At 48.4% G+C, this 17598-nt stretch overlaps 1 protein-coding gene across 6 annotated transcripts in view; it reads left to right on the top strand.

Moving 5' to 3' along the window:
• The window catches only part of kdm2bb (lysine (K)-specific demethylase 2Bb), a 27468-nt gene extending 9870 nt beyond the window's left edge, over positions 1-17598 (top strand). For 2 of the 6 annotated variants that reach the window (XM_084686260.1, XM_084686256.1), the window contains exons 11-21: positions 118-530; positions 644-730; positions 8756-9001; positions 9549-9692; positions 9927-10014; positions 10229-10620; positions 11007-12106; positions 12431-12594; positions 13520-13681; positions 14471-14689; positions 15844-17598. In XM_084686260.1, the coding sequence (XP_084542386.1) occupies positions 118-530; positions 644-730; positions 8756-9001; positions 9549-9692; positions 9927-10014; positions 10229-10620; positions 11007-12106; positions 12431-12594; positions 13520-13681; positions 14471-14689; positions 15844-16025 (3197 nt within the window). In that variant the 3' untranslated portion in view covers positions 16026-17598. Of the gene's footprint in view, positions 1-117; positions 531-643; positions 731-8755; positions 9002-9548; positions 9693-9926; positions 10015-10228; positions 10621-11006; positions 12107-12430; positions 12595-13095; positions 13438-13519; positions 13682-14470; positions 14690-15843 lie in introns of those variants that run through there. The other 4 variants (XM_084686257.1, XM_084686259.1, XM_084686258.1 and 1 more) reach the window with 4 other exon arrangements.

The following is a 17598-nucleotide window of genomic DNA, read 5'->3' as shown; positions in this document are numbered from 1 at the left end:
TGATGATGCGTGAGGCGGGCTGGAGGAATGCTAATGCGAGAATGCTAACTGCTAACGCCACAGGGCAGCAGTGGAACGGGGCCACCCTGCTGACCGTGTACCTGCTCCTCTCCACAGACTTGGAGCCCAAGACGGGGATGGACAGTCCCTTCTCAACCTCGCCCCTCCAGGACCTGGACGAGGACTCGTACGAGACGCCGGCCCGGGACGAGTCCGCCCCAGATGACCCCTGCTCTCCCGACAACGGGAAGTGTAAACCGAACGACTCCAACAGCCCTCAGCCCTTCAAAGCAACCGTGTCGTCCGGTGACTGTGATGACAGTTGTGTCCCCTCAGCCCAGCCTCCGGAGCCTCCCAAAACCCCCTCGGGCTCCCCGGGGCCCGAGTCCCCCAGTAAGTGGACTCACCTGACAGAGTTTGAGCTCAAGGGCCTGAGGGCCCTGGTGGAGAAGTTGGAGGCTCTTCCAGAGAACAGGAAGTGTGTCCCGGAGGGAATAGAGGACCCACAAGCCCTGCTGGATGACATGAAGGTGAACACCGCACTCTTTCCTATGGGCTCCAGGGAGTCCACAGTACACTTGTCTGTGTATATGCTTCTGTTCGACCTTTCTCTAACAGAACCTCGCATCTCTCTCCCTGCCAGGTCGTGCTGAAAGAACATGCGGACGATGACCCCAAAATGGCCGTCACGGGAGTTCCTGTGGTGTGCTGGCCCAAGAAGTGTGTCAAGGTGAGATCCGGTCATGGACCTAGCTGGTTGTATCTGCACTGTAACAGTACCTACCTGAGAGAGGTTCTGGGGAAGGCCTTTCACGCGTCCTGTGTTTCTCCTCTGAACGGCCTTGGTCAGTCTTCAAGGGGCTCTGCTGTGTTCTTTCAATTTCTTCCTGTCTTTCTGTACGAGTGCCATGCCTCTTTCCTTTCCTCACACCTATCCTCTCCCTGTCTATTGTTCAGCTCCAGGTTGGTTTATTTGCAGAATGAGAGTGACTGCAGTGCTGACTAACAAGGTGGGGGTGTGGGGGAGTGTGGGGGGATAATAAGATACAGTTCATTTCTTGGCGGCGTTCCTCTCCTGTCTTCTCCTCTCCTCCTCTGTCCTCTCCTCCTCTCCTCGGCGTCACAGCTGGACATCCTCCAGCTTGTTAGGAGGTTGATCATTAACAGAGAGATCCAGCTGAAGGTCTTATCACTTGAGCACTCTTATCACCCCAGAGCTCATAATATGGACTTTCCATATTATCTCCAAGTCAAGGTCCCACAGTGCTATTATAGGGAAGTGTTACATAAACCACTGGAATGTATATTATAGCTCATGTGGGTATTGTTTATGGGTCAGATGGGTCATGTTTACGACTGGTAGCTTTGATGAATCTGTCATTGTTGTTTGATGATCCCATGAGTGTGAGGCTCTTGGATTGTCTGGTACTGTCTGAATTGCTACACTTGTAGACTCTGGGGAGCCACAATGCAGCTGGGAGTACTGCTCAGAGCAAAGGCAGAGCAATGGAGTCCAGATACTGTAAACAGATGGCAGAAGACCAGATTAGTCCCACACAGAGCAGGGACTGAGACACAATAGCAGGTCTCTTTTGTGTTTGGTTTTAAGAGTAGAACTGTGCCCCCACCCCGCCCCACCATTTTAACACCAGCTGTACCCTCTGTGTCCTGATTGTAATAAACCTCCATCTGGATTTCCATTGGCTTCATTCTCATGAATTTCTCCGCCCTGTCTGTGCATTCTCTCTGCTCATTGGAGGGATTCCGCACCCACTCCTGTATTCTCGTACATGTTTAGCATTCTTATTGGCTCTGGCGCCTCCCACCGTTCCCTCCCCCAAGCCCCTCCCCCCCTCAGAGCTTATAGGTCCATATTCATGAGACAGCCTGCTCTGCCGCGCCGTGTGTGTGTGTCGCCTCTGACTGCGAGGCGGAGGAGCTGGAGGGGAGAATAGGCAGCAGCACACAGCAGTAGTGGCATTAGCAGAAGGAGGCTAGGGTTGAGGCTGGGGCTGGGGCTGGGGCTGATGCTGGGGCTGGGGCTGCAGCCATGTCACTGTGCTGCTCTCTGAACGCCGTGTGAGAAGCCACAGCCATGGCCATGTCGCTGAGCGCCGACGATGAGGACTACGACTCGGAGGCTGAGCAGGTTAGCATGCTGATCCTCCGTTGGTGAGCTGGAGGCTGGGGGGGGTGGGGTGGGGGGGGGGTTCAGCAGCTTGGAACAGAGCCAGGGAAAGAGAGGAAATAAATCATCTGAGAGGAAAAGGCTGGTTTCCTCCCATGTGTGTTTCTGTTTTTCTTTATTTTTTCAGTACGTTTTTTTTGTTCATTTGTCGATTGGTAAACAGTCTGTGCTTGGTTGTGCGCCAGGTCCAGGTGGGAGAAGGTTCTGAATAGATAGTTCTAGAATCCCTCAGGGGGAAGTAAGGTTTTGTTTGGATAGTTCTAAAGCCCTCATGTTCTGTTAAGATAGTTCTAGAAGCCCCTCAGTGGGAGAAGGTTCTCTTTCGAACACTCCAGAACCCTTGGACCAGAGAGAATTGAATTCTGTTTGCAAAATCTTCAAAGCCTTACAAATCAGTTATGAATTTTTGATAGGTTGGCTGATGCACAGATGCATTACGATGGTATTATGAGCATGGGCTTTGGTTGTCTTTGATCTACCCTCTCCATGTTCGTCTGTCGAGTGTTTTGAAAGCCGAATAAATAAATGTGTCGTATCTAGATGGTAGAAGAGAAGCTTGTTTGTGATACAAACGAAGAGTGAGAGGTGACAGGGAGGATTGTGTTTGTTTAGAACCGTAGTAGTCAGAACGCCACACCTCCATCCACAACCACACAGACAGCTGTGTGTCACATAGAAACACAACTCCTGCTGGTGCTTGTTGATCCCTCAGGAGAACAAGCTAGTGAGACAAGGGAAGGTGTAGCTGCAAATGGTTAGAACATTTGACTGCAGATTAAGAGGTCACAGGTTCAAATCCCCCTCTGCTCTACGTGGCTATGGATAAAAGCGTCTGCTAAATGAATATGTGAGACTCGAAATTATTATGATGAAATATGATCAACATTTGTATCATTATACAGTCGCTATCCTTACTGCTGGGAATGTGAATGCTCTCCACTGTTTTGATATTTCCTCTGCATGGCTGGCTGGTGTGTGTCTGATCACCAGACTGATGCCCTAGCAGGATAACGTTGGCCCGGTTCTGGAGGTTTCTGCTCTGCAGATGGGGGATGATGGCTGGAGTACAGTATAGTTCAATGGTACAGAATTTGACTGCAGATCAATAGGTCACAGGTTCAAATCCCCTCTTGTAAGTTTCTTTGGTTAAAAGCTTCTTCTAAATGAAGACAGAAAAGGAGCACAAAAAATATTGTTGTTGGTCACTGCTCTCTCTTAGACCCAATCTGGGTGTTTCATATGTGGATCCCCTTGTCCTAACATTTACACTCGGTTCATTTAGCACAAGCTTTTATCCAAGCATATCCAAAGTATGGCAGGTAGTCAAGGACGAGAAGTGCATCCATATTTTTTTTCCATCCTTAATTTAATATAAAAAAAATACAAGGAGAGTGTACTTGATGCTTAGTCCTTCTGCATTTAATAAAAATACATTTAATATATTAAATTCCGTCCCTGGATCAGGTTTTTCTAGTTCTCTGCTCAGAGGTTCTGCTATTCCTCTCTGAGTGTGAATATATCAGTTCTGGACTCAGCTGTAATTCACCTGTTTTCTTCACCAGGCTCTCTGCATTACCATGGGTTTTGATGGTATGTTCAGTGATATTTTGAGTAATAGCTCAGTGTTAGGGCCTCTGGCTGCAGATCAAGAGGTCGCAGGTTCGAAACGCCTCCACGTACGTCGCGTTGGGTGAAGCTAAAACAAAGCGACACATTCTCCCCCCCCCCCCCCCCTTCTGTGGGTTATTATGGGCTGATATGTTCTGCGGTTGAGGTGTTCCAGAGTCCCAGTGGATCTGTGGTGCTGATCCAGCTGACGACAGCACAGCTTCTCCTGTAGCAGGCTGTGTTCTGCCAGTCGGGCACCCTCTGCAGTGGTCTCAAAGCTCTGGTACATGAACACCACACTGAGTCTTATACGCAGAAGACCACTACCACACACCAGCTTGCTGCCACTGCGGTCTTTTCAGAAGACCACTACCACACACCAGCTTGCTGCCACTGCGGTCCTTTCAGAAGACCACTACCACACACCAGCTTGCTGCCACTGCGGTCCTTTCAGAAGACCACTACCACACACCAGCTTGCTGCCACTGCGGTCTTTTCAGAAGACCACTACCACACACCAGCTTGCTGCCACTGCGGTCCTTTCAGAAGACCACTACCACACACCAGCTTGCTGCCACTGCGGCCCTTTCAGAAGACCACTACCACACACCAGCTTGCTGCCACTGCGGTCCTTTCAGAAGACCACTACCACACACCAGCTTGCTGCCACTGCGGTCTTTTCAGAAGACCACTACCACACACCAGCTTGCTGCCACTGCGGTCCTTTCAGAAGACCACTACCACACACCAGCTTGCTGCCACTGCGGCCCTTTCAGAAGACCACTACCACACACCAGCTTGCTGCCACTGCGGTCCTTTCAGAAGACCACTACCACACACCAGCTTGATGCCACCGCGGTCCTTTCAGAAGACCCTTACCACACACCAGCTTGATGCCACCATGGTCCTTTCATCTACGGCTTAGCTTAATTTACTTTACATGATACGCAGGTATATGTTGTAAACGGACGAGTATTTCACGTATGCCTGCTGTAAAAGGAGCAGTTATTATATATAAGGGGTATGGGCTGGCGCAGGGGGGAGGAGGAGGACATGGTGAACAGACCGCGTGTTCCCTACTTCATACTAGACCACACCACTGCCTTATGGAGATAGCCTTGAGTCTCAATCGGTGAGGTAGAATCGAATATAAATCCCAAGTGCGCGCTATGACTCTCCCGTAATTGGCATGAGGAAGGTTAACTCAGAGTACATACTAAGTAAATTGAGGTCCTGGAAGTGCCGAATGGTGAGGGGTGAGGCCTTCTCTCTCCCTGAACCATGGTGCCATCCTAATATGAGACACAGACATGGGTGGGGGCGGCATGGCGGTGCTGGCAGGGTGGTGCGGGCAGGGCGGTGCGGGCAGGGCGGTGCGGTGCGGGCAGGGCAGGGCGGTGCAGGCATGGAGGTGCGTGCTTTTAAGTTGTGGGGGAGGGGAGGATGGATTTGGGGCTGTGTGTATAAATGTGTCGTCATGCTGGCTCTGTAGCTCCCAGGGTCCTACAGAGCTCCTCCAGAAGGCCTCTGGTGAACCTGAAGGTTCAGGAGGTCAAGAGAAACAAGCAACAACAACAACAACAACAGACTACCTAGTTTGTTTTTGTTTTGCTTTTTTTCTCGCTGGCTCTCTTCAGACTTGTCAGTCTGTAATCCCAACAGAGACCCCCAGAACCTCCCCCTCCCTCCCAGATTACCCTCGCCCGCCCCCAATAACCCTTTAATCTGTCTGGTCTGGATCTCCCCAACCCCCCTCCCCCAGTCCCTCCACTCCGCCTGGTGTCCACTCACCACTGTGAAGACTTCCCTGAGAGGTCCTGATGGGTCCAGAGGTGTCCTGTTGGAGGGCATCCTCCTCTGGCTTGGGCTGAATGTGTATTTGGAGCTCCTATTGGTTCCACTCCTGTGTGTGTCAGAGGAGCCAACAGTGGTGCTGTTGCTATGCCGATGTTAGAGGAATCTGCGGTGCTGATATTGCTACAGGAAGCTCATCGGACTTTTGCTGTCAGCCTGCAGTGTAGCCAGTACTTCCTGTACTGTAATGTCTAAATCAGTATTGGACTATACTGTTCTGTATTATCTTACCTAGCACTGTACTGGAATATCTAACCTAGTACTGTACTCTATTTTCTTTATTATCTTACCTAGTACAGTTCTGTACTGAAATATTTAATCTAGTACTATACTGGAATATCTAACTTGGTACTGTACTGAAATATCTAACCTTGCACTTCACTACTGTAACCAACACTAGATTACATTTTATTTATGTATTCACTTAGCAGTAGTAGTGTCCTGTAGTAATCTAGTACTGTAGTGATCACGTTGTTCTTTTATTTCCATCAAACGTCTCTTTCTCTGTGGAGTATGAGATGACGTCACTATTCTACTTATTTCACAACGCCTCCTCATCTCACCTGAGATATTGGTATCATTCTCATTACCTTAAGGGTTTTTGCTTTGGCCGTGACAGAACCTGCTCCTCCTGTTGGTGCAGGGAGAGCGAAGGAGCAGGGAGGAGAGAGATGAAAAACACTTTGTCCCTGCAGCAAACCATGCACACTAGAACTGGATACCAGTTGATATATTTCAGGGTTCTCAATAGCAAAGCATTCTCTCTCTCTCTCTCTCTCTCTCTCTCTCTCTCTCTCTCTCTCTCTCTCTCTCTCTCTCTCTCTCTCTCTCTCTCTCTCTCTCTCTCTCTCTCTCTCTCTCTCTCTCTCTCTCTCTCTCTCTCTCTCTCTCTCTCTCTCTCTCTCTCTCTCTCTCTCTCTCTCTCTCTCTCTCTCTCTCTCTCTCTCTCTCTCTCTCTCTCTCTCTCTCTCTCTCTCTCTCTCTCTCTCTTTCTCCCCTCCTCTCTCTTTCTCCCCTCCTCTCTCTTTCTCCCCTCCTCTCTCTTTCTCCCCTCCTCTCTCTTTCTCCCTCCTCTCTCTTTCTCCCCTCCTCTCTCTTTCTCCCTCCTCTCTCTCTGTCTCTCTCTCTCTCTCTCTCTCTGGAACACATACCCTCCTTGGCGATTGCCATGGAAACAGCTCTGCAAAGTTAGCTACGGTTTGGTCGACTGTCTGTGTGCCTCGTCCTCCTGAGGTACAGGCGCTGTCCACTGTAGTTTCTTGGCAGTGAACAGTGTGACCTGTGTCCTATGGACAGGTTGGTGCTTCAGTCAGGAGCTCATTACCATAGTTACACTTTGGTGTGTGTGTAGGGGCAGGGGTGTGTGTGTGTATGGGTAGGAGTGTGTGTGTAGGGGTGTCTGTGTATGGGTAGGAGTGTGTGTGTGTGTTTATGGGTAGGAGTGTGTGTGTATGGGTAGGAGTGTGTGTGTGTGTATGGGTAGGTGTGTGTGTGTGTGTTTTGGGGTAGGAGTGTGTGTGTTTAGGGTAGGAGTGTGTGAGAATCGTCCCCTCTGATGGTGAGTTGAGTTCATATATAGACCAGCTTGCCTCAGTGGGTAGTTGCCTCTGGCTCTTGGTGGCCATGCATAATGTTCCTGTTCCTGCACTTTACATCTTGATAAGCTGTGATGTGTTTGTGCGTGAGTGTTGGTGCAGTATGTGTGTGTGTTTGTGTTTGTTCCAAGGATACACACAGCCATTGTTTGAGCCTGTGGCCTGGAGCCAAGAATATCAGGGTGGAAAATAAACTTTGTCAGGAGGAAATAGACTGAAACATGGGAAGCATCAACATCAAAGACACCCCTCTCCCTCACAACTCTCTCACCGACCTCCAATCGGATTTCACAGCCCATTCTCAACATATGCCCTCTCTCCGTTGCATAACGACGCCTTCAAGTGGTTAATGTTTGGACGTACACAGTACACGTTGCTAAGGAAACGCAGCAAGTTACTCTTTAGCTGAGCTTCTAAGATGCTTAAGTTGTGGATGATTTGTGTTTGAAAAATGGCATGTTCTTAATGCAGTGCAGATGTCCTGTTTGGTTGTGTAGATGTTTTCCTGAGGAAGGAGGGCGTTCTGGCAGCAATGCTACCTCGGGCTCTCTGATCTCCCTGGGCAGCAACGCCGTGGCTCTGTTGACGCTAATACACTCACAACGTCTTCTGTTTAGACAATGTTCAATTAGATGTCTGATAGCCGATAAGTCGAAGGCAAATTGTGACGCCAGTGAAGCCCATCCAAAATGGCCGCAGTCCTATTTGACAAACCAGGCACCGTTTGTGCGGCAGACTCAACAAAATGATTTTCCTCAGAAGCCAACACATAGAGGTTGTCGCCTGTTTTGACAAGTGTGACCAGTGTCTTCTAAACAGGAGATAACAACCACAGCCGTCCGAGAGTCATGGTCGTCCCGCCAACCAACTCTTCTGTCGCGTTATAATCGACAATGTATTCATTTAGCAATTTACTTAATCCAAGGGGCAGGGCTTTGAACCGGGGGACCTCTTGATCTGCTGGGAAAAAAACCCAGTAATTTGTAACATTTAATTTGTAACTTGTTTAACTACTTGCTCTTATGTTTCTTCCCATTGGCACTTGGTTGCTTATCACAATCTATGCTTCATGTTTTGGCTTCCCGCAATGTTTTTTGGGGCTATCTTGTTGTTTGTGATCATTGACCTATGCACTTTTTATAAAGCTCTCTTGGAAATCGCTTTGGATAAAAGCGAAATTAAGAAACGTAAATGCAAAAGCTCTACCACCGAGTTTCACCCAATCCTTCCAGACGCCTAACCGTTCCTGCTTCCCCTTCCTGTCCTGCTTCCCCTTCCTGTCCTCTTCCCCTTCCTGTCCTCTTCCCCTTCCTGTCCTCTTCCCCTTCCTGTCCTCTTCCCCTTCCTGTCCTCTTCCCCTTCCTGTCCTCTTCCCCTTCCTGTCCTCTTCCCCTTCCTGTCCTCTTCCCCTTCCTGTCCTCTTCACCTTCCTGTCCTTTTCCCCTTCCTGTCCTCTTCCCCTTCCTGTCCTCTTCCCCTTCCTGTCCTCTTCCCCTTCCTGTCCTCTCAGCAGCGGCCTGTCAACCGGCCCAAACCCAAGATGGCAGCGTCCCCCGCCTCGTCGGCGGCGGCGGCGGCGGTGAAGCTGTCGGCCAGCCGCAGCACGTCTGGCGCCCGGCGGAGGAGGACGCGCTGCAGGAAGTGCGAGGCGTGTCTGAGGACCGAGTGCGGAGAATGCCACTTCTGCAAAGACATGAAGAAGTTCGGAGGGCCCGGGCGAATGAAGCAGTCCTGCATCATGAGACAGTGCATCGCGGTAGGTCCCCAAGGGGCACTATGAAATATTCTATATTTTAGTCATTTTAGCAGACGCTCTTATCCAGAGCGACTTACAGTAAGTACAAGGACATTACCCCCGAGACAAGTAGGGTGAAGTGCCTTGCCCAAGGACACAACGTCATTTGGCACAGCTGGGAATCAAACCAGCAACCTTCTGATTACTAGCCCGATTCCCTAACCTCTCAGCCACCTGATTCCTGTAGTAAGACACACTAGTAAGATATCCTGGTATTGTTGGTGCACTGTATTAGACAAACCATATACTGGTATTAGATCTTGAAGTCCTATGTATCTTTTTGAGGCATACTAAATAGTATGGTAGTATGGGACAGACAGAATATATTTGAGACCTACCAGGTAGTATGGGTATTGGAATGCATCCTGTGTGTGTGTGTGTGTGTGTGTGTAGGGTTCAAGAGTACTTAGATTATCAACATGAAGTGTGGAGGAACACCGGTGTTTGTAAAAGTGTAGGTGAGGCTGGCAGTGCTGATGTGCGGTTGCCCTGTGTCTTGCCCCCCCAGCCGGTGCTGCCCCACACAGCCGTCTGCCTCGTCTGTGGGGAGGCCGGGAAGGAGGACACGGTGGAGGACGAGGACGACAAGTTTAACCTCATGCTCATGGAGTGCTCCATCTGCAACGAGATCGTCCATCCTGCCTGCATCAAGGTCAAATGAAGTGTTTTTTTAACGTTTTTTTTTTAAATATATATTTAGTCTCCGTATTTTCCACGTTGTTCTGTGGGTAGCTGTGAAGCTCTCTGACATCCCTCAAAAAAAAAAAAAAAAAAAAAAAAGGCCTGCATGAATTTTGATTCCAGAAACTAGAAATGTTTTGTTTTGAGTTTCTCTTCATCTCTTCTATGCCCTCATTTAGACTCTCTGCTCTCTTGGTCTCCACAGGTGAAAGACTCTGGTGGAGTCGTCAACGATGAGTTGCCAAACTGCTGGGAGTGTCCAAAGTGCAACCATGCAGGGAAAACAGGGAAAGTAAGCATCTACGTGGTTGTCTATTCACAGAGTAGCATACCACCTGTTCACTGGGCTGAAACACTTAAGGTTAATAGCTCACGGTTGGCTAGCCTACCTTGTTTTTAATAGCTCATGGTTGGCCAGCCTACCAAGCTATTAGCAATGGCAACAGTGTCCCGAAAACCAAATGGCAAAAGGTATAAAGTTGTCTCTCCTTGTTTCTCCCCTCTTGGCTGTCAAGCAAAAAAGAGGACCAGGGTTCAAATACGCGTCCAACCTTCCAGGGTCTCTGCTCAAGGAGCCCCGGCTGGCCCGTGACATCAAGGAGGAGCCTGACCAGCCCGCGGCGCCCGCGCCGCCGACTGGTAACGCTGCGATAGCCGCCAAGAGGAAGCTGGAGCGGGAGGAAGCCCCCAAGAGGAAGTTGGCGGAGGAGCCCCCCAAGAAACGGCCCCCCATGCTGTGTCTGGATGGTATGCCCCGGACCAAGCTGTGTCTGGATGGTATGCCCCGGACCAAGCTGTGTCTCGATGGTATGCCCCGGACCAAGCCCGAGGACAACCCCTTAAGGAAGAAGAGGAAACTGTTTGACATCAACGACGAACCTGTCGTCGTAAAGAAAAAGGTAGGAAGTCCCTGAAAAAGGTGTACTTGTTAGATTTGACTAGACATACAGCTCTGGAATAAATTAAGAGATGAAAGACTACCTTTTTCTTTCCTTTCCGAATCATTAGATAAGGAAAGTTTTGAGTGAGGAACAGAACGGTTCAACTTGCAGTGACCTCTTAAATTGAACCCTTCTGTTCCTCACTCAAAAGGTTCCTCCTCAAAGTTTTTGGAAAGGAAAGAAAAAGGTGCAGTCTTTCATCTTTTGGATTTTCCAAGCTGTATGTGTGTGTATATTCTGATCTTTTCTTTTTTTATTATTCTATTATTTACCAATTTTATTGGAATATTCAATGCATGATTTATTCCACTCAATAGTCATTTGTGCTTCATGTTCCTTCACAGAAGAAGCCTATAAAACCTGAGGATCCTTTATCTGCCAAAATGCACCGGCCAATCAAGACAGAGATGGAAGATGAAGACGATGAAGAGGAGGACAGGTTTACTCTGGGAAGGTTAGCCATCAAGGATCAACCAGAGGAGGAAGAGGGGGACAATGAGGAGGAACCAGAGGAGGAAGAAGAGGAGGAAGAGGAGGAGGAGGAGGAAGAGGAAGAAACAGCACCAGAGAAAGACAGAGGAGTAGAGGAGAAAGCCAAGACTGTTTTGAATCCCCTACTCAGAACCTCTGCGACCAGGGAAAGCGACCAATCATCTTCTAGCTCTCCTCGCGCCGGACCGAGCAGCGAATCGAGCGATGCCCAGGAGAAGAGCCCCGCCCAGCTGAAGGCTCGACAGCAACGGCGACGTCTCCCCAACAAGGAGCTGAGCAAGGAGCTGAGCAAGGAGCTCAACCTGGAGATCCAGAAGACCGAGAACTGTTTGGCCAATCAGAACCGCAGGCCTCTTAAGACAGAGGACAGCCCGGCCAATCACAACCGAAGACCGCCAAAGACGGAGGACTCACCGGCCAATCAGAATCGTCGACCGCTCAAAACAGAAGACTCGAGCACCAATCACAATCGCAGGTTGCTAAAGACTGAGGATGGCCTGGCCAATCCAATTCGTCGGCCTCTGAAGACTGATGATCGTCCGGCCAATCAGAACCACAGGCCTGTGAAGATAGAGCCGGAGAGCGAGGGGGAGGAGCCTAAACCCAGGAGGCCGCTCAACAACGGCAGCAGCGACCTCGGAGATTGGCTCCACCCTAGGGGTCGGGGGGTCAACGGGACCCCCCACGAGCTCTCCCCATTGGGGTGGAACCGCAGTCCCCCGATCACCCCCATATGCCCCCGACCACCCCCATGTCGCTCGCCCCCCAAGTGCATCCAGATGGAACGCCATGTGATCCGGCCCCCTCCCATCAGCCCTCCTCCTGATAGGCTGCCGCTGGATGACGGACAGACCCATGTGATGAGCAGGGAGGTGTGGATGGCGGTGTTTGCTCAGCTGAGCCACAGAGACCTGTGTGTCTGCATGTGCATCTGCAAGACCTGGAACAGATGGTGAGTGTGACACGGCAGTTCTCATTGGCCGAGGCCTGCGACCTTATATGACACGTTCGGATGGAATACTGTACTGAATTCCTGATTCGTCTGATCACAATGCATTTCCGTTTTTATTAATTGAGCTTTTATCCAACGTGTCATACAAGTAGTGCATGTAGAAAGTTGACTTATTTGTCTAATTACAGATAAAGTAATGTGGGTGATGGTGTCTGTAGAAGTGGTGGTGTGGATGATGTTGATGTCTGTAGTGTGTGTGCGTGTGTGTGTGTGTGTAACATTGTCTGTCACTGATGTGATGGTGTGTGACCCTGCCTCTCCCAGGTGCTGTGACAAGAGGTTGTGGAAGCGCATCGACCTCAGCCGTTGCAAGTCCATCACCCCTCTGATGCTGAGCGGAATCATCCGGAGGCAGCCGGTGGTTCTGGACCTCAGCTGGACCAACATCTCGAAGAAACAGCTGAGCTGGATTATCAACAGGCTGCCAGGTGGGTTCTGGTCCCGACCCTGCAAGTCCTACCAGCCTGGTCCATCAACATAATCACATGAATAAATACACACACACACACACACTGTATATTTACATATTTATACACACACTATGTGTGTATATATATATATATATATTTTTTTTTGTTATACGCACATTGTGTTTATATTCATTCATGTGATTATGATATATATATGTGTATATATATGTATTTATTTATACACAAGTCATAATGTATTATTTATTCTAAAGCGTATAATATAAAGATATTTCATATATGAGGTTAATGAAATTGGAATGTATGGTTCTCATGTCTCAGCTGAGCGTAGTGGAGCTGCTTTCAGCGAAGGCTTTCAGCACAGATAATGACATCCCCAGGGACATCCGAGTCTGAAAGACCATTTCTTTTGTCACTTATCTATCTCCACCCAGGATTCTGCTGTGACTCAAATTACATTTGCATAGTTAATGCTGTTGTTTGTTTGTTTCGCACCCTCAGGTTAATTAAAGGGTGTTTGACATTAATAAGGAGGTGTGGTGTTTACAGCTTCTTAGAGAGAGGTGCCAGAAGGTGCGGCCAGTTCACCTGTTTAAGGTTAGGCTCTCTCAGAGCTGTAGGGCTGTAGTGGAAGGGTTCACGGCCACTACAGAGGCTGTATCAGCTGGCCTTGTGTGTGTCTGTAAGTTGATATTGTTGCACTGTAGTTGAGATGTGATTGCTGTTACCGTTCCACTGTGGCTGGTAAAGTGCAGACCACTGATCTTTGGATTTTCTTATGTTGTATGTTGCTTTCAGCTGTTTCATGTTGCTTTAGGATGAAAGCACCTAAATTAATGAAAATGTGTTTGTGTGTGTGCGTACATGCTTGTGTGTGTGTGCATGCTTCCTTCCTCGTGTGTGTGTGTGTGTGTGTGTGTGTCAGGTCTGAGGGTGCTGCTGCTGTCAGGCTGCTCCTGGGTGGCCGTGTCGGCCCTGTGCACCTCCAGCTGCCCTCTGCTCCGCACCCTGGACGTCCAGTGGGTGGAGGGGCTCAAAGACGCCCAGATGAGAGACCTGCTTTCCCCCCCGACAGACCACAGGCCAGGTACCCCCCCCTCACCCCCCCTCCCCCCACTTCCTCACAGCCCCCCCCCTCCCCCTCACACCCACCTCCCCCTCACAACCTCCCCTCCCCCTCACAACCTCCCCCCCCCTCCCCCTCACACCCCCCTCCCCCTCACACCCCCCCCTCCCCCTCACAACCCCCCCCCCCACTCCCCCTCACACAACCCCCTCACACCCCCACTCCCTATACCTGGACTCAGCGTGGATACTGGATGAACACTGTAATCAGGCTCTCTGGTGCCCCCCTGTGTACAAAGCTCTACTTGAGGTACACGCTTCATTTTCAACCATGAGTAATGAAGTAGGCTGCCTAAGGAGATAACCATGAAGACATGCTGGTGAAGGATTCCTACTTGCCATTTGTGACTTATAGTAATTCATATCAAGAGATCTTAAACGAGCGTCCTCTCCTTATGTCTCTCTTACTCCCCCCCCCCCTCTCTCTTTCTGTCGTTTTCCATCTTTGTCTTTTTCACTCTCGTCTTTTTCTTTCTCCCCCATCTGTCTTTCCCCATTGTTCTTACTCCCTCTCTATCCCTCTGTTCTCCTTCTCTACTTTTCTCTCTGCTCCTCTCTCTCTTTCTCCCCTCCTCTCTCTCCCCCTCTCTCTCTTTCTCCCCTCCTCTCTCTCCCGCTCTCTCTCTTTCTCCCCTCCTCTCTCTCCCCCTCTCTCTCTTTCTCCCCTCCTCTCTCTCCCCCTCTCTCTCTTTCTCCCCTCCTCTCTCTCCTGCTCTCTCTCTCTCTCTCTCTCTCTCTCCCCCTCTCGCAGGTCAGCTGGACAACAGGAGTAAGCTGCGGAACGTGGTGGACCTCCGCCTGTCGGGGCTGGACATCACGGACGCGTCCCTGCACCTCCTGATCCGCTCCATGCCCCTGCTCTCCCGGCTGGACCTCAGCTACTGTAACCACGTGACGGACCAGTCGGTCAACCTGCTGACCACCGCCGGAACTACCACCCGGGACTCGCTCACGGACGTCAACTTGTCAGGTGAGGGACCAGACAAGCTGCACACACACACACAGATATATGTATATATATATACATATACATACATACACACACACACACACACAGATATATACACACACACACAGATTTATATATATATATACATACACACACACACACACACACACAGATATATATATATATACATATACACACACACACAGATTTATATATATATATATACATACACACACACACACACACACACACACACACACACACAGATATATATATATACATACACACACACACACACACACACATGTCTTCACAACTGTATTAATTCACTAAAATAGTACTTGTAATATAATTGTTTTTCTTTATATTTTGCTCCTTCGTAATTGCTTTATACATCTCTAACCCATTTAGCTGGTATGTCTGCATTCCGAATGAAGCAGTCTTTAAACGTGTTAACAACATCACATGGGCTTAGGGGTTTTTATGAATATCAAATCGCGCCCTCGGGGGAAATGTGTGCTTCCTATGAACTGGTAAAGCAGTCCCCGGGATACCAATAAGAAGCTTGTCGTATCTGTTTGCGTTACGCTGTCGGGGGAGTCCTGGGATTAAGTAAAAAATTGAGCTGACAGTGAATCGCCCCGGCACTGCTACTCTCCAGGGAGCATGAAAACTCTTGTTCGTCTCTCAAGGCGCCGCCGTGGTGGTAGAGGTTGGATCAATAAACATCAGACCCATGGTGGGATGGAGCGCTGTGGCAGTTCCACGAACAAGGCCTCGCTGTCACTCACTGAACCGAGAACTTCGAGGTGGGGCTGGAGGTGGGCCTGGTGGAGGGGCTGGAGGTGGGGCTGGAGGTGGGCCTGGAGGTGGGCCTGGAGGTGGGGCTGGAGGTGACCCCTGGATGAACAAGATCCCGACATGCTTAGCGAGGTCTTTGAGTCTTACATCCTGTGTATCATATGAAGGATCAATGAACACTGTTTAAGAGCCATTTTGTTCGATGTCTGCTGTTTGTCTGTGCTGCTGTCTGAGCCTAGTCCTCCCTCTCTCTCTCTCTCTCTCTCTCTCTCTCTCTCTCTCTCTCTCTCTCTCTCTCTCTCTCTCTCTCTCTCTCTCTCTCTCTCTCTCTCTCTCTCTGCAGTGTTAACCTCCACCTGTCTCTCTCTCTGCAGTGTGTAACCGCGTTACGGACCAATCTCTGACCTACTTCAAGCGCTGTGGCAGCATCTGTCACATTGACCTGCGCTACTGCAAGCAGGTGACCAGGGAGGGCTGTGAACAGTTCATAGCAGAGATGTCTGTGAGCGTGCAGTTCGGATTGCTGGAGGAGAAACTGTTGCAGAAGCTCAACTAGTGGACAGCCAGGACTGGATCACTGTAAGCACTGGCTCGACTCCATCCTGCTGGGGTTACCTTTGTGGATGTAAAGTGTCACAAAACAAACTCACCTTGGAATCTTGGAGAACTGAGGAAACCGGAAGTGGATGTTGCTGTAGAATGTGCTGTGTCATAATAGAGTTCACATGCTGCTCAAGTAAAAATACAATTTTTTCCTCCAAAACAACATTTTCAGCCAGGAAGGCAGTTTTGACATCCGGCCTTATGTGAAATTTGACAAAGCATGTTTCAGTGTGGTTTTTTCCCCCCTCATTTGCACCATTTAAAGCTATTGTTTTTGTACCTAACGGACTGTTTAACGAAATGTGTGTAGACACAGGATTTATGTTTTGGTGGTTCATGTTCCCTATGTTAAAATGCAGTCTTAATGCATTATACTGAAATATTTTTGTATCAGAAAGTGTTTCATACTTTTATGTGCAGCGTTGAATGCACCAATGTACAGTACTGTAACATTTTACAATATTCTATATCAGCATCTCTGTTTACTCTTGATCCCTCTCATGCAAACGCCCTCCACAGGTTTATACCAATTCAACTCATAGCTTGTGCATTTGAGTGTTTTACATTTTATTTATTTGTGATAATTCGTTTGAAGTTGATGTTTTTGTACACAGGTACTTAATGCTTTTACATAGGACTATGTTCTGTACAACTATTATCACTTTGGTTTCATAATATCCGAAAACACGTTTTGCACTGTTTGACATGCATAGATGCTGTTGTTTTTCTACAGTAGCCATAATGCCATGTGTCTATAGCAAACGGAAATTGTTCAGTGAATTTAAATTCCCAACACAATGTGTTTGTAAGTTCTTTCCGGAAGTGATTGGACAACCCCGTGCATGCTGCAGTGGAGCATCCTGCCTCATCATCATTCATACCATGAAGGATATCACAGTTATCCTTCATACCATGAAGGATATCACAGTTATCCTTCATACCATGAAGGATATCACAGTTATCCTTCATACCATGAAGGATATCACAAAAAGTTATCCTTCATACCATGAAGGATATCACAGTTATCCTTCATACTATGAAGGATATCACAGTTATCCTTCATACCATGAAGGATATCACAGTTATCATTCATACCTTGAAGGATATCACAAAGAGTTATCCTTCATACCATCATACCTATGCTTCTATTCAGTTCTCCCTCCAAGTACTAGTGTAATTTACATAAATGGATATGATGCTGTAGAAATGTATGGATCGGGGTTGAAATGTATCAAAGATTTGATAAAGCTATGTTTTATATTAGAATCTCAGTCATTATGTCTAACCTTTACTGTTATATTTTAGTACTAGTGACTGGTTTTAATAGTATTTACAATAATGTGTAAGTTGAAAAAATTGAATGTGACTTTTAATCTCAGTGTTAAACTCTACATTTTGTCATTTGTTGTCATGTTAGTCCTTTGTTTTAAGCATTCTGTGCAATATGTTAACAACCTGGGAAATAAGTTTGTATGTTGGAATATATATTACTGTTTTTTACACTGAAATAAATACGTTAAGAATTA

Source organism: Hypomesus nipponensis, chromosome 22, assembly GCF_054491055.1.
Source record: "Hypomesus nipponensis isolate SF chromosome 22, ASM5449105v1, whole genome shotgun sequence".
In the NCBI taxonomy this organism is placed as follows: Eukaryota; Metazoa; Chordata; class Actinopteri; order Osmeriformes; family Osmeridae; genus Hypomesus; species Hypomesus nipponensis.
The sequence above is the reverse complement of the archived record's forward strand: the minus strand, read 5'-3'. Positions and strand labels throughout refer to the sequence as shown.